We start from the raw sequence: 16,999 nt of genomic DNA, 5'->3' as shown, positions 1-16,999 counted from the left end.
TTTCAAACCACACTGGCAATTACCAATAACCTTCAAATACCTCCACTGTAATCTCCTTTGGGGCTACCGGCCACTTGTGTTCAAATTTTTCTTTCACAGTTTGCTCCGTGTTAGCAGTTGGATTTGAATTCTCAACACGTACTCCATGGCTTGGCTTACCCACCAGATTTTGAACAGATTTTACCATATTCTTTAAATCCTCTGGGTAAGGAGTTGGATATCGTTTTAGGTTTATTTCAACCTAGAAGTTTATAAAAAGAAATTTAACAAAAATAATTTCAGCAAGCATGCTCACAAAGCTACTCCATTTTATGTGCAGTAGTATAACCAAATGCAATACAGTGAGTGTTGAGCTGCTTGAGAAAATGCTCCAGCATAGAACATATAGTGTTCTTCTCACATTCAATCTCATGGGACTTCCCCACTCCTTCTTACCCTTCTAGATGATAAACAGTTTTTGGATCATATCCTATCTTTAGACCTACCTACATGACTAGGATAGCAGTTAAGTGCTTGGTAATCTCTGAAAAAATTTAATCAAGTTATTACCAGCTACTATCATACTTTAGAGACTGTTCTCTATATTAATTATCTATAAATAATAATAATTACATTAAGTGACATCTTTGGAGTATCAATGCAGGCAATGGAAAGAGACCCCAAAAGATTTACAAGTAGAGTTGTGTGTCCAAAAATGGGGAGCTGACAATATCTTCTGGCCAGATATGCATTCGCCCAAATATATAATTAGCATGTTACATCAAAAGGTAGGATAGTAATTCTTGTTAATCCTTAAGGAAAACATGCTTTGGCTTTCAAATTTAGTTTTTAACAACAACAAAAAAGTAACATGCTTCTTACAATGAAGAGAAATTAAAAACTTAAGACTATTTTCTAAATTATTTTAAGTAAGTATGTAAATTCTGACTTATGTTTATCTGTATATTTATTTCCATTTTTAATACATTTTGGGTATCAACCTGACCTTCAGGAACACAAATTAATGACTATTCTTAATGATAAATTATTTCATATCCTACAATAAGAGTACTTATTATAAGGTATTTAAAAATAGAATAAATGGAAGTTTTCTATTTTTCATTGAGAGGGAGTGGAGAAGAAACACCAGGGAGATTTACTTGGCCTGGCTTATTCAACAATCATGCCTTTAGAATCTGAGTAGAATCAACTTTGCAAAATGAAATGGTTTATGTGATCGTGGTGAGTTATGTGTCTGTGGAAAGTGCCTGTGTGAGGGTTGGGGTGGGAGGAGAGGAGGTGGAAGAGAAGCTGAAGGCAGAGGACAGAGTGGGACATAGAAGGAAAAGGAGAAGGAGGGAGAGCCCCCTCACCCAAGTCACCCATGGAATGTAGGAGCTATGATGGTGGCACAGATCTGAGGATTATGAATAGGAATTCAAACACTTTTGCTCATCTGCAGTTTTAGCGAATCCACCAACTGTGTTATTCTTCATAGTATTTTGTCTTCCTTGTGGCTCATTTTCCTAATCAAATGCTGGGATTGGAATTCATTAGATGATTGCTGACATGCCTTTCAATGTTAAAAATATGAAATTACTTGTCCAATACATTTTAGGAAAGCAGATGAAAAATCAGTTAATTTTGCTGGAGTGTTTAAGTGTAGTTTAATCTTGTACACTCCCAAATAAATAAGAATGAAATTAATAATATATAGAAATACAGTCATAATAACGCAAGACAAAGTTAAACTTTAGAGAAAAAAACTATAAGTTGTTAGAATATAATATTAATACACCCTGGGGTAATTAATTTGTAATGCATTCTTAAAAAAAACACAAAAACAATGATATTCATGCTAGACAAAGTGCATTGGAATGCATGCATTCATGGATCTGCTGTTTGGATTAGTATAAGGAATGTGAATTATGAATTAAATCTAATTTTTAAATTACATTGTTGAACTTGTTTAAAAGTACTAGACATCAAAGGGCTAAAAGTCAAAAAACTACATTTTCTAAAAGAAAAGTAAATTGTAGAATGGTATGACTATCATGCCAATTAAGAATATCTTTTTATTTTTAATAACCAGTGGTATATGAATGAAAAATATTCTAAAGTAGGGCATTAAATTAAAATTCTATGCAACTTAAAAAAATTCTCAACACTAAAATTACACATAAATTGAATCAAAGGTAAAAGAAATGTGGGATGTTCTTCCTTAATTGAATTAAATACTTCATTGAATAATGTAATTTAGTTTTTATACATGCTATGTCCCACATGACACAATTAGATGACTATGTACTAAGGGCCATGCTGCTAATAATTTTTGGTTAATTTATAAGCAAGTTAATGTGATAGTTTGGTCAGATCACCTGAATATGGATGGGCATTTTATTTCCATGAAAATATTTGAATATAAAAACAGATTTACCATGAAGTTAATGAAGCTTAAGCTCTGGGGCCAATCACTTTTAGATGTCTCTTCTGAAACTTTGCAAGTGGCCCTATTTATGTATTTGCATGGTCATTTTAAATACTTTTTTTTTTCCTTAAAGAAGCCTGTTCTCAAGTTATGGATGAAGTCTCATAAAACTTGGATTTGTTTTTCCTAGAAAATAAATTTCTTGCCTGTTTACTAGCAGAACTTACTGGACCTAGAGTCAGAAGGCATAACTTAAGCCACACATTTAATACCAATTAGCTATCAGCTGCTAATCATTTTGTTTCTCAAATCATGTGAATTGGGGATGATAATAGCTTTTCCACATATTTGGGTTAACTTAGAGCTAAAATGAGATAAATATGGCAATTCCTTGGAAGTGTATAAGTTTTGCAGAGATTAAACATTATTTCTAATAACAGATACTACTAAGTATTTTAAAAATATGATTCCTTTAGTAATCTAGATTCTATACTACATATATAACCATAATAAATGTAAATGTCTCAATCTTTTTTTATATTGCATGTAGCAACAGTTACCATTTATTCGGCATCTGTCATGTGCCTGTCACTAGGCTAAATGTTTTATAGGGATATTTAATTTCTAATTAATTATTGATATAATACAAAATAGTATTCATAGTTAATTCTATAGGTATAATTCTGAATTATTTATATCTTAAATAATAAATTCTTATTTATCAGTTATAGAATGAATCATTAATAATTTTATCTCATTTAAATTTTGAAATTTATTAGTGCAGCTGTTCCCACTATATAGGAAGAAAGCTGGGGCTTGGACAATATAAGTAACCTGTCAAAGGTTATAGTCAAACTCAGTTTTTCTAATGCACTCTTTATGCTGACCAGAGATATTCATGAGAATAGGTGCAGCATATAATTGTATAACCTTGTATAAGAAATACTATAAGTCTAAACAGTGAATTTTACTGAATTAAATAACAAGATAATTTCTTTTTTTTTAAATGGAGGCTAAGTAACTACTTCCTAATTTCTCTTAAAAATGAACCTATATTTTATAATTCTATTCCATTTTCAAGCTCTACAAACTTATTTATGCTTTGTTATGGACTGCTTTGCTTTTTCACTTTCCAACTGCATGCGGTACTTCAGAAGTGAATAAACATGGCCATATTAGTAGTTCAGTAATTCTCAAATATAAAAGCAATTTCTGGGCTGAGTGTGGTGGCGCACACCTGTAATCCCAGAGGCTTGGGAGGTAGAGGCAGGAGGATTGTGAGTTCAAAGCCAGTCTCAGCAATTTAGCAAGTCGATAAGCAACTCAGTGAGACACTGTCTTTAAATAAAACACAAAATAGGGCTGGGGATGTGGCTCAGTGATCAAGTGCCTCTGAGTTCAATCCCTGGTACTCCTCCCCCACCAAAAAAGCAGTTTCTGTATATTTCTAAATATATAGGCTAGAAATATTTCCTTATTCTAATAAAGCATGAAAAAGAAATAATTTTATTTCTTATATAGATAGGTGGGAAAATCTATTAATTGTATCTTATAAAATATTAAATTTATCACTCACTATAAAGTATTTGCTCATGTAAAATATACATTCTATTAAATGCAATATTTTTACTAAAATATTATTTTATTTTCATTTTGGAAAATAGAAATGTTTCACAGCATTCTGTGCTTCTCAAATCTAAATAAAGTGCAGTAAATGCAAATAGCAGCTGCAAGATGTTGGAGACCTCAAAAATATAGCAATGAAGAAATAATTAATAACTTGGACACTGAATTTATAAAGAACTGTTTCTCATATATTATATTATACTTAGATAATATAATATATTTCATATAATGATCAAATTATAATTTGATTTGAGATTGTAAATTCCAGTAAGAGAAACAATAGTGCTTTGATCACTAATATAAATATCATCTTATTCTAGGAATTAATCAGAATATTTTACAAAGAAAGGAAACATACCATTTTAGTCAGGAAAATGCATTCTTAGCTTGTCTTATATTGTAGAAAGAATATAAGACACAGAATAAGAATCTAGTCCATTACATGTGGATGGGAAATGCAGTGTTCTTTCATATCTCATTAAGACATGTTTTCTGCCCATTAATCTCTTATATACCCATCCCACTAATATATGCCACATCCCATCACCCAGTCTTCTCTTACAGGAATTCATATCATCTGAGTCTTCAAAATTATAGGAAATTGATGCTTTTCAACAAATGTCTATCTTTGTGCTTAAAGTACACTCTCAGCAAATCTCAGTTTACACTCCTGCTATTTTAGGAATCAAGTTTTGGCTATTTAACTTTCCCTAGAATTGACATTATAAAAATGCGCATATGTAGGGAGGACAATTTATATTGCATTGATAGTGTTATCAACATTCCGCCCAACTATTGGTATTCCCACACTTTAAAGAGTCTTTTAAAATAAAAATTGTAAATAAAAATGAACACCCAACTCAAAACCATGCCAGATACCCCACCAATAGGCACCTCATGTTGGTGTTCCCTCCCCTCTGACTCAGTCCTCTTCCCACCCCAATGCCAATGTCAATAAGCAAACACTTAAATAGGGATCAAACATTGGCAATTTGAAAGTCCTATGTGATCAACATTTCTTTTCCCAAAATCATGCAGAACATACCCCATAAACCACTGTTCCAAGGTTGCCTCTACATGGGGGAATTCTCCTATCCCAAAAACCTAGGCCTACCTGTCTGCCACTTAGAGAGGGAAGAGTGGTAGATTGTGCTGCAACTGGCAATGGAGTACACATGCTCCTTTCCTGCTGGAGGCCACTTATACAACCCCATGCCAGCTGTGGGTCATTCTGGGGGACGGGCATATCTTGGATCTGCTGATCACACCTGGCCCATGGTGTGCAGCAATCGCCAGACAGTCTGGCAGGTTGGAGAGTAATCCCACGCTGGCCCCTTTCCCAGGGGGCTTGGCAGGAGAGATCCTGTGGGAGAAGGAATCTCCATTTTCTGGGAGAAAGAGGAGCACTGTAGCAATACTTTTACTTTATCATTTTCTACTTTTGATTTTTTTTTTAAATTTAACTCTGGGTAATGCATTTAAAATGACTATCATTAAAATGAGTTTTAAATTCATGAAATAAAACAGTACCAGGATCATATGAAGCTACATGGTCACCGTTTCTTCACACAATAAAGCATTCATACTACACTATATACACTCCAAGTAGGGCATTATACTCTAGTCCATTTTTAAGTTGATGGCATAGGTCAATGGTTCCTTTTCACATTTCAAGAAAATTAAAGGTAAAATGGTGCTAAATTTAGTATACATGTAATGAACCAGAAAAGTGTAATTAATTTAGTGTCAGATTTAAATATATCCATTCATCATATTTCCATGATGATTTATTTAGAAGTTTGTTTGTGCTCTAATTTGTCCAATAGCCGGTGGCATTGGAGATATTCAAATTAGTCAAAGTCAAGTAGTTAGAGATTTTGGGAAAACATTGTTTTACCAAAATATGAATCAATCATACGTAAATAAACATAAGGATAAACCATTCTAAAGTATAATGAACCTACTCTGATTATAAACAAATCTAATCAGGTAACACACAAACAGGGCTTCTAAATAATTGCTTGCATTTACTATATTTTATGTTTTCATTGAGACATATACCAGAGTATATTAAATGCACTTTTTTTTCCTTGAATCCTCTGGATATAGAGTTTTAAGAAGAAGCATGTAGTTTTTGACAATTCAATGAAATACAAACATGAATAAGGGGTCCAATATAGAATGCATCATCCATTAGTTCTAGATTTAACATGAAATCCTTAAAAGAGGAACTGAATGTTCCAGAGTTTGGTTGGTTTCTTGTTTTTTATGTTAGCATATTTTTTTCTAGGAATTTACAAGTTAAAAAAAATGTTTCATTGGTTGTTAGATGGTACTAACCAACCACCCAGAAAGAAACATTTTTTAAAACACAAATCTTTAACAAAAAATATCATTTTGGATTGGAAATCCATCTTGGTTTCTCCATAATACTATAGGTATGCCTTGTTGGTAAACACTTAGTTACTTTTGTAATTCTTATAAGGTTCTATAAATAATAGCTAAATAAATAATGCTTAGAAAATATGGGAAGGAGTGGACAGAAAACACGTCACACAATTTGGATTTATTAATAGGATGCATATACAATTACTTAGGTAATTAGACACTAAGAATGAGAGCTGTTAGTATTCATGATGGAAAAATATTTAAATAATATTTAAAAATTAATGAGAGATTCAAGATGTTGCCATGAGAATAACATGAAAATCAGGTGTTAATAAAATATAAATAAATTCTGATGACATTTAAAGTCTTATTTATTTATTTTACTTTGTAAAGAAAAGATATTTATTTAGCTCATCATTTTGGAGATCCCAAAGCATAACACCAATATCTTCACAGCTCTGGTTAAAATTCTAAATAATGGAAAAACACAGATTTTAAAATTCAACCACATTACATGATTTAGATTAGTCCCAATATGGATTTTTTAAAAAATATGCTTTGAAGTAGGAAAAAATTTTTGAAGTTATTTTCCATAGAAACATCACTTGTCATTAGATACTCATCTCCTTTAAAATGTTAAATTTAATTAATTTAACATTTAATTTAAAATGTTAAATTAAAATGTTAATTTAAAACTTAAATAAAATTGACAAATTTTTCTCAAACATACCTGGGACAGAAACTTTAGGAGATTTAATGTCCCTGTAGCATGCTAATCAAGTAGTCCTTTCATAAATGTGAATTTTATGCTCATATAGTCTGCACAATGCCTTGCTCAGTGATGAAAAGAAAATCATTGCAGTGTGTCAGAAGAAATAAGAGTGCTTAGTGGAAGTCCATCACTTGGACTTCTTTTTTTAAAAACTTTCAGCTTGAATCTCTCCTGCCTTACTGTTCTGTAAGATGGCTTGGGTGGCGTATCAAACTTCCTCAGTCAGAACTAGGACATCAGTCTTCTTCTGAAGCACATTAGTGCTTCCAAACTATCAGGCTGCTCTAATGAAAGGGACCGCCATGGGACTTGAAGATGCATCTGACCTTCCAGCAGAGGTCACTCAATTTATCCTACAGTCTATCTTAATAATCACAATGGAAAAACTGAAAGATGGAGAAGAGAGAAACAAAAGCTAAAAGGTTCACCTTAACTTTCCCAGCGTTTTCATCGTCTTCTTTCTTTTCTTCAAATTCAAAGGCAACGGTCATGCGTTGTTGTCTCTGCTCTTCCCACAGTGTAGGGTTAAAGCTGTCACTGTCTGACTGGAAATCTACAGTTAGATTCCAAAGTATTATTGCGTTTTTTCAAAATAGAGTGCTATTAATAGAGTTTAATTACTATGCAAAAAAAAAACGGGTGACAACTACAAATGAATGCAAAAATAATTACAGGAAAGAAGAAAGCTAGAGAGAGAAGGAATTTGAGGAAGGGAAAAGACAGGAGGAAAGAAAGAGAAAAAAGGAGTAAAATTTCCTTGATATTTGTCACATGGTCTTTTAACATCTAACTCAAGTATAGATTGATTACTTAAGTATACATTAATTACTCAAGGACATTGGGAAGTTGTCTAATATAGAGAATGGACTCCCCAGAGGACAGCAGTAATAAGATAATAAGACAGAGTCCTGGATAAAACACTCTACACAATCTCTTTTATCCTCACAGGAGTGTAACAGTAGTTCTAATACATTCTTATTCTCTTAATGATGAAACTACACTTGAGTTTTAAGATGCTTGCTTTAAGTCATGCAGCTTCTCTGTGATGAACTCAGGATTTTATTCCATATAGATGTGATTACACAGCTCCTATCCACACCCACTAAACGCTCATCAGGATGTTATTTTTCAATGAAAGATTCAACATAAGAACGATTTTGCAATACAGTGCCCATGATTGCAACTTTGTTCTTTGGTGTGTTTGGGAAGGGCCAATGTTTTTGAGGTAGAGAACAAGTAGAAAATTTAGTCTTTAACACTAAGGTTTCAGTTAGTTTAAAATGTCTCAAATTTACAGGAAACATGGTTTATAAATCTTTAATTCACATCAGAATATTGGCTAATAGTAATATTTCTTCACAAGAAAATTCAATTAAATTACTCAGCTTAGGCTACATTCTTTACCAAAGGATAGCTTTTATCTTGTATTTTTTTGTTGTAAGAGATTCTAAAGATTCATTTATTACTCTGCTGTCTGACAAACCAAAAGGTCACTTGATTGAATTTCAAGAAAACTTTACAATTAGCAACTTTCTTTCCTCAAAAGAAACAAAAATAATAGAACCCAAAATAATAAACCAAGGAGGCAAATTCACTTAGATTTGAAAGTCAAAACACTAAAGCCTTTTGTGATAATTTTCTCTCAAAATAAGAAATACATGAGCAAACGGTTTATTTTACATGTTGTTCTCTTTCAGGTGGATTGAGTGGATTGAATCCATGGCTAAAGTAAAGAGGGTTTACTCCTACAAGAATCACTGTTACTCTATGACTATAGAAAATGTTCATACCAGCATGTGCTAGATTTCAAATAGTAAAAATTTAAGAATTTTTATGAAAAATGTGAAATTTAATTATTGAGAAAGATTTAAGTTTTTTAAAAATGGTATTTCATAATTACTGACTTTTTTGGGGGAAAACTAAACTGGAAAAAGAAAAACAATGATCATTATTTTTCAGTTTTCTCTCCATGGTTAACTAATAACATGACATTCTGGGTGCTTAAGATCACTGAAGTAAATGTTTAAACTGTGTTCATGCAGTAAGTGAACACTGGAAATGAATCAGCCCTTTGAACTTTCCTTAGGTTCTGATAGCTCTCAGCTCATTGCAATTGTTGGATACCACTTTGGTTAACTAGCCCTGTGTCTTGTTGCCAAGAGAAGTGGTGTCTACATGCCAACATTATTTTCATGTAAGATATAAAGAGGAAGAGTTTAGTATTTGGAATCTTAAAATACTATAGTGTAGAGACTCATGCTTAAACTTCCAAATGATATATTTGCCTTTTATAATTATCTTTATTAGCTTGCTCATATGCTAATCCTCCTGGCCAGAGATCAGAATGAAAATAGTCTTTTTAATCCATCATTATAAATGTAGAACACATTTCTATGGACAATTTTTACCTTCATCACCACGAGGTTGCTGGGGAAACATATAGTTAGTCAATACTCTTTGCTTTGTTTCTGGATGGGCTTCCGTTTGTAAAGGGATAAGAGCTTTGGACTGGAAGCAGAAAACACATAAATTAGATGAAAAACGTTGAAAATCTGAATAATATTTATTTTATATAAGATAATGGTCAATAGTCTGGCCTCACTAAGATGAATGAAAATTGAAAGAAAAGTGAGTGAAAAATGGAAATAAAGTATACCATAAATAAGACTATTGCCGAGAAATATTTTCAAATTCTAACATTTTTGTAATGAAGTTTTCTTCTTCAGTAGTATACATTTTTATAAAACTTACCAAAACCTATTCAGCTAAGAAATGTCAGTTTTAATGCTGATGAGACCAAAATGTGTTAAACTGTTTCAACTTTAGTAAGTTTTTAGTGTAGTCCTACATGCCTATTCATTTTCATAGACAGTTGCCCTGGAAAGAAATGGAATTTGCTATAAAGTTCATCCTATGCAAGATCATCTATGCATTTAGTTAGATTAAAACATAAACATTCATTTATTAAGCATTAAGAAATACTTTTGCAACCCAAAAGAAAAGGTCCACACATAAATAAGCAACTATACATGTGTCTGATGTATCAAGATATATTTATGGTCACAGTTTGTTTTCTATCATTAATTTTATTTTAAAAATAACTATTTATGAATGGCTTTCAGATCTCACATATTATGTATCAGAAATATATTGAAAATGTTCATATTATTAATATATTGAAAATCTGCTTATCCTGTGATAATTATTAATAGGAGTGAAGCATAAAGGGGATCTGATATACCAGCTTTTCTCATGAAACTGTCGGCAATACATTAAATCAGTGTTCAAAATAAAAGTTAAATGATGCAGTCACTGTTTTGTTCCTTCTCACACAACAATAATAAATCATGATATTAAGTGATGTTTATTTGCAATATGAGACTGCAAAATAGACTGTTTCATTAGCATAGTTCATATTGACTCCAGAGAGGATTTATTTATGTTATATTGACCATGTAAAAAAATCTATAGTTTATTGATAAGACCTGAATTTGAAAGACAATCTAATTTTTTACTCAATCGATGAAAACAAGTGCTGTAGTGACTGTAGAAATGCAAACATTATTCTTACATTTACATTTTACATTTTGTAGAAGATATTTTTAATTTTTCATGTAATATCTAGGATTATGAACATCCATTTGTCAGTAGATATTCTTTTATGCTCAGGAAAAAAATTGATAAATTAAATACAAGATGGCTTGCTTTCATTTAATCATTTGTATTTGGGCATGACTGTTTCAAAATTGTAGAAACACAAAGAAAAAGAGGGATAAACTATGTCAATATTATTTCTTTAGTTGGCAAATCAGTTGTCTCCAGTTGTTTCTTGGTATTTTCCAATTAATAAAATTATTCATAATACTCAATTACTGATTCAATTATAATCTATTTTCATGAATATAAAAATTAATAATAAAACATTTTCACAGAAAATACTGACAATAGTTGCTGAAAGATACTAGCAAGTTTCTTGAATAAAGTTTTAAAATTAAATTGATTATAATTAAAAGCATAAGAAGAAAAGAGAACATAGAAGATAAGAAATCCCTCTTGTGGGGATTGTGGTAATGGTTTCTTATTCTTTATGCACAGAGATATAATTAAAATACATTCTCTAAGGACATATGTGTACCACCAGGAGTTAAGAAGCTATAAAAATGATCTTTTTATGTTTAGATCTCTGACAATGAAGTAGATATTAAACATAAGTATTTAAAATATAGAGATGGTAGTATAGTCTATGGCAATGTTTGTACTGCTACCTTTAGAAAAATCTTTTCAGGGGATAAAGAATATTTTGTATTAACGGTCAAAGATATCAGTGGGAAAGAGTAATTCAAAGTTTCAATTGTAATTCATGTTCACAAATAAAATAAATCAGGTAATAAAAGTTTTTACCTGATTGTCAGAAAGCCACAAAGCTGCAAGCTCTTTAAGTTTGGTAAATGAGAATGGTAAATTCTTCAATCTGTAAAAATAAGAAAATTCTAATAGCATAGGTGAAGATGGATGAGTCATATCTAAGAAGAATTTTTTCACATACTATATTGTGACAGTAGAATGAATTAGACATCATTTTCCTATGTGTAACTCCATATCATGTTCAAACACAGGAATGGGATCCTAGTTAGGATAAGTTATACTCCATGTATGTGTAATACACTCCACTGTCAAAACACACTCTGTTGACATGTATGTCTAAAAAGAATGAACAAGTAAATAAATAAAATATTATAATGTGGTTGATTCCATTTTTTCCTTCAATCCTTTCACCATTCCACTGAGCAGTCTCAATAATCCTCTAAAAGTGAATGTATTTTTAACCCTGCAAAAGCTTCCCATTGTATCAAGATAAAATTAAAAAATTGTTGACATGCACTGTCAGACTTAAACAATCTGGGATCCATCATCCCTCCAGTAGTTGTTCCAGCTGCTCATTTCCTGATAGTTGCATCAGCACACTGGCCCTCTATCAGCCTATTATAAGGTTCAACCAAAAAAAAAATAAGATTTGACCAATACTTCATCTACCATACAATTCTACCATACTTCATGTGATTAAATCCCACAAGTCTTCTAGTTCTCAGTTTAAATGTCATTTTTTCAAAGAGTTTTTTCCTTGACTCTTCATTTAAACTACTTTTCTTAATCCAGTTTTCCAGCACTAGGCATTTTCCTTCATAGAACACACTGAAGTATTTAATTAAATTTGATTTTTGTAATTATTTATTTATTGTTTACGGTTTTCCCCACAAAACCATAGATTCTGTGAGGGCCAGGGGACCTGTCCATCTTACTACTAAATAAGTTTACAGCTCCCAAAGTTATGCTGACCTCCAGGGAATGTGTCCTTTTGTTCTTCTACTCCTGGTGTATTGTATAGAAGATATTCAAAAAAGGAATCTGAAGTGGAGCAAATTTATATTCTATGCTTATATGATTATGTCAAAATGAACCCCAATATTGTCTATAACTATAATGCACAAAGAAGGAATCTTTAAAAAATCACATTTTTTGAGACTCGTAAAGTTTGGCCTCAGCCTTGATATTAAATCAAAATTATATATTTAACTTTGTGTGAAGTTTGGCTTCAGCTTTTATATTTAGTGAATGCTACATATTTAACTTTGGCTTCAGCCTTTGGAAGGCTAAATGCCTACTTCAATATACTGCCTTAAATCCTTGAAATTGTGCATGTACATGGTCAACACAATGTGATTACAAAGGTTATTGTCATTGCTAGTCAGCAAAGTGAGTGGTACTAAGTAGCATGCCAATGAGATTTACTGCGTTATCACTTTGGATCATAGAGGAACATGTTAGAAAATGCTTAACTTGGAAAGAAAATTTCCTTAAGTCTTTAACATTGAAATTCTATCAACAAATTGATAAACGTATTTCAATAAGGGAAGAGGAAAATTTACAGTAATTAAAGAGTTAATTGTATTGCAAAAGCAATTAAGTACTTTCAAATAATTTAATAAATTTGAAGAGACAGTAGATATTAAATTGTATCACATTTTTTTTTCTCATAGAATTACAACTTTAACTTTCAACCAAATTACCCATGAAAGCTGTTTCTAATTTGTAGTTATTTAAGTTCACTCACAGCAGAAATTGTGAAGTAACTCTTATAAAGAGAATGTTTTTTCACATAATATGAGGATAAATTTAAAGTGGATGTCAATTCTCCTGCATCCAAATTACATGAGGGGAAAACATGTCCAACATGTACATCCTGTACAACAATATACATGATAAATCATCCTGAATCCAGTGATAAATGTAGAATATGAAAAAAAAACTGTTAGAGATGAACAAGGGAACCTCATTTTTCCTTGCTATTTCAGAGGCTTCTGTAGAAGGTGAGCCTCTAATTTTGTATGATAAATATGCAGTACTTTGACCAAGGAGCAAGTTTGTAGTTGACAGGGTGGAAGAATCACTGTTCCTAATTAAAATGTCAAACTTTAAAAAATCTGTTATATTGTAAATACAGAACTGCAGTCATCATTACTTTTGGATAACATTTCTTACTTAAGCTTCTCTCCAAGCAGTTCATTCTCTGATGGTGATGTTGAACTTTGGCCTCAGCTTTGACTGAATATTGATTTTTCCTCTGATTCATTAATTGACTCATTAATTGAAAGTATTAATTTGGCTCCATTTTATGTTCCATTTTTTGTACTAGGGGATACATTAATCAACTATTTTTGGCTTGATGAAGTATTTTAATTCCTGATGTTGTAAGCTCCTCAGTCTATTCCTGTTTTGCCCTAGTAACTAGCAGTATATCTGGTTCATACTAGGCACTTGAGTCTGCTATATCCATTAATAATCCTTCTGGTTGTGGGCATTTGTGATATTTGGTAAGCAGATTTGTTATATAATCATACAGAGTATTAATGAAAAAAATTGAGCAGAGCAAAAATTTAGGAGAGACTTCTAAAACTCAGCACAATAACCCTCTCTCCCGATTGACAATAATGCTTCTGGTGGGGACTATAATTGAATCTAATAGGAATCTACCTTCCTATGATATTTTCATGTCCGTATTTCCTAATCTAATTCATTAGAATGCAATTAGAGGTTTCAATAAGTGTCTTGCAGAAATTCAGACACAACATTTAAGGCATTCTCTTCATTTCCAGTCTGGTAACTCAGAGAGGAAATAGCATTTTAAGGATATTACTTCCTTTAGATGCACAAAGCTTTGGTGCCTCTTCTTAGCTTAATTTATAAATAAAATTCCAAATCTTTTAAAGTAAAATGTTTTATTCTCTTAGTTGGGAATATTGTTTAGTTATTAAGAGAATAAATTTTGAAAATTCACATTACTTTTTTCTTAAGCAAAGTAAAAAGAAAAAAAAATAACTTTAATGCTTATCCTGAAACTTTCATAAATTTTCCTCATGATTTCACAAAGGCTCACCTTGGACAGTTTCACTCTCTTAGTTCCTTGTACCATCATTGTCTGATTGAATTTACTGAGAATATAGAGTATTTATCCTATTCCTAATCACTTTATCAATTTAATAGTTATTTCTGGTTAATATCTACCTTTATCCTTTCCTATTGGAATGTAATTGTTTTCACAGAGAAGGTAGGAACAAAGAGGAACCGTAGCTTCAGTTTTTCTTCTTACCCATCCATCAACATAATATTGTTGTCACAAGAAGAGGCTTATCCTTTTTTTTTTTGTTGTTCATTCTGTTTTGAACATGACTGAGTGGTCATTTGGATTTCCTAACTATAATGTACAAACCTTATGCCTTTGGAGTATGAGTTTACAAGCAATGTTTTTACCAGCACTTTGGTAGAGGTGAAATATACACATTGCCCAATGTATTGGAGATATATATATATATATATATATATATATATATATATATGTTAGAGTCTGTAAACAAGTCAAGATGGCGCCTGGCATTTTGCAGAGGGAGTGGTTTGTGAAGTAACGCCAGCGAGCCATTAAGTGTGGAGATTCCTTATTGGTTGACTGCTGTATCTAGTTTATGTTAAGTAAGATAAGCTGTGTGGAATGTATATATAAAAGCCTCCTGTACTACAATAAATGGCTCCCACTCCTGCTGTATCAATCTATACAAGTTGTTATTTTGCCCAGCCAGCTGGGCTGCGGCATATATATATATGCATATATTTTATGGAACAATTTTATGGAACAAATATATGCATATATTTTATGGAACCAGGGATGATTGAATTCAGGGGCACTTGTACACTGAGCAATATCCTCAGCCCTATTTTGTATTTTATTTAGAGACAGAGTCTCACTGAGTTGCTTAACCTCTGGCTTTTGCTGAGTCTCGCTTTGAACTCATGATCCTCCTGTCTCACTCTCTCAAGCTGCTGGGATTACAGGCCTGCACTACTGCAGCCAGCTATATGCATATATTTAAAAAATGGATTTGCAGTTATTTATTACAATTATTTTTTCATGTTTTTTGTATTACTATGCTTTCTGCTTTTGGTTACACTTGGTGTATAGGTTTTATGTAATTTTAACATATAATATGTGATTCTGATATAATCATATAACAAAACTTAGAAATAGTTGTTTTAAAAATAATTTAGTCCTGCTATTGTCTACACAAAGCACACATATTTGCATTCCATATACCTCACAAGATACAGAAAATGCTTTCCAAATTATAGACAAAAAAACCTACAATTTGCTTTTAGTAAATAACTAGTATGTGATGGTTAAATACCTGTTATCACTCAAATTTAAAACTCTCAGTTTCTGCATCTGTCCAATTTCTTCAGGAAGAAATTCCAGCTTATTGGAGCGTAGAGACATAACTGTGACATTCTTACAGCTTCCAATCTATTGGTAACAAAAGAAAATAGGTGAAGAGTAACAATGTAGAGCTGTTGTTATATTAATTTTTCTAATTTACTAAACCAATTAACTCATTGATTTCTCTCACTTTAAACTTTCTCTTAATATGTGTACTATCCTTTTTATAATCTTTTAAAAATATTTATATACATATTTAGATATTAAGGCAATATATACCTCATTATTTTAAATATTAACAAGGAAGCATTTTATTAAAAATCTTACTATTAAAATATCTGTCAACACTATTGTTTTTATGAATCAGATTGTTTTTTCTAAGTAAGTAATAATCTCTATGTTTTTAATAGCAGAGCATACATATTCAAAAAATGAAATATTATTGACAGTTCTTTGGCAAAGCTAATTTTATTTCACATTACAATGTTATTTATCACTTTTATTCATAACTTTTGGCTTTAAAATAATGATATAGTGATTATTTTCCATCATATGGAACTATTTAGTATAAAATGTTAAATTGAAAATATGCTTCACATTCTTTTTTGACATTAGTAAATGAAAGTCTGTTTAGAGGTTAATAATTAACAGAATCTCTTTGTGAATCTGGACGTTAACATGATATTAGTATGTAATTGGAAACCTTACAAATATTTATAGCAATGAAAACCCTTTTACTTTAGAAATGGAAATGTCATTATCCAAAAATGTTACTTCTATTGTTCTTAAAAGCAAAATACATAAATTGTTTAAAATTGTATTCCTTGCATTAACTTATATTTATTATACTTATTTTAATATTTATTATAATTATCATATAATGTTTATTATAATTATTTTATTCTTTGTAAGCGATATTTAAGTCAAATGCATTTTTCTGGTTTAAATGTAAGAATATTTGTCATTTAAAACAGAATGATTACATAGATAATTCCTATACACATTTGCTCAACTCATGAACCTACTCTGCTATTTCATTTGT

At 31.3% G+C, this 16,999-nt stretch overlaps 1 protein-coding gene across 9 annotated transcripts in view; it reads right to left on the bottom strand.

Annotated features, from left to right (window-relative positions):
- Lrrc7 (leucine rich repeat containing 7) overlaps nucleotides 1-16,999 on the bottom strand; it is a 516,598-nt gene that overhangs the window by 107,515 nt on the left and 392,084 nt on the right. For 7 of the 9 annotated variants that reach the window (XM_021731075.3, XM_040288837.2, XM_021731076.3 and 4 more), the window contains 6 exons: nucleotides 15,929-16,044; nucleotides 11,595-11,664; nucleotides 9,602-9,701; nucleotides 7,622-7,746; nucleotides 5,148-5,396; nucleotides 41-241 (listed from right to left, as the gene is read on the bottom strand). In XM_021731075.3, the coding sequence (XP_021586750.2) occupies nucleotides 41-241; nucleotides 5,148-5,396; nucleotides 7,622-7,746; nucleotides 9,602-9,701; nucleotides 11,595-11,664; nucleotides 15,929-16,044 (861 nt within the window). The remainder of the gene's footprint in view (nucleotides 1-40; nucleotides 242-5,147; nucleotides 5,397-7,621; nucleotides 7,747-9,601; nucleotides 9,702-11,594; nucleotides 11,665-15,928; nucleotides 16,045-16,999) is intronic. The other 2 variants (XM_040288841.2, XM_040288843.2) reach the window with 2 other exon arrangements.

Source organism: Ictidomys tridecemlineatus, chromosome 11 (genome assembly GCF_052094955.1).
Source record: "Ictidomys tridecemlineatus isolate mIctTri1 chromosome 11, mIctTri1.hap1, whole genome shotgun sequence".
In the NCBI taxonomy this organism is placed as follows: domain Eukaryota; kingdom Metazoa; phylum Chordata; class Mammalia; order Rodentia; family Sciuridae; genus Ictidomys; species Ictidomys tridecemlineatus.
The sequence above is the reverse complement of the archived record's forward strand: the minus strand, read 5'-3'. Positions and strand labels throughout refer to the sequence as shown.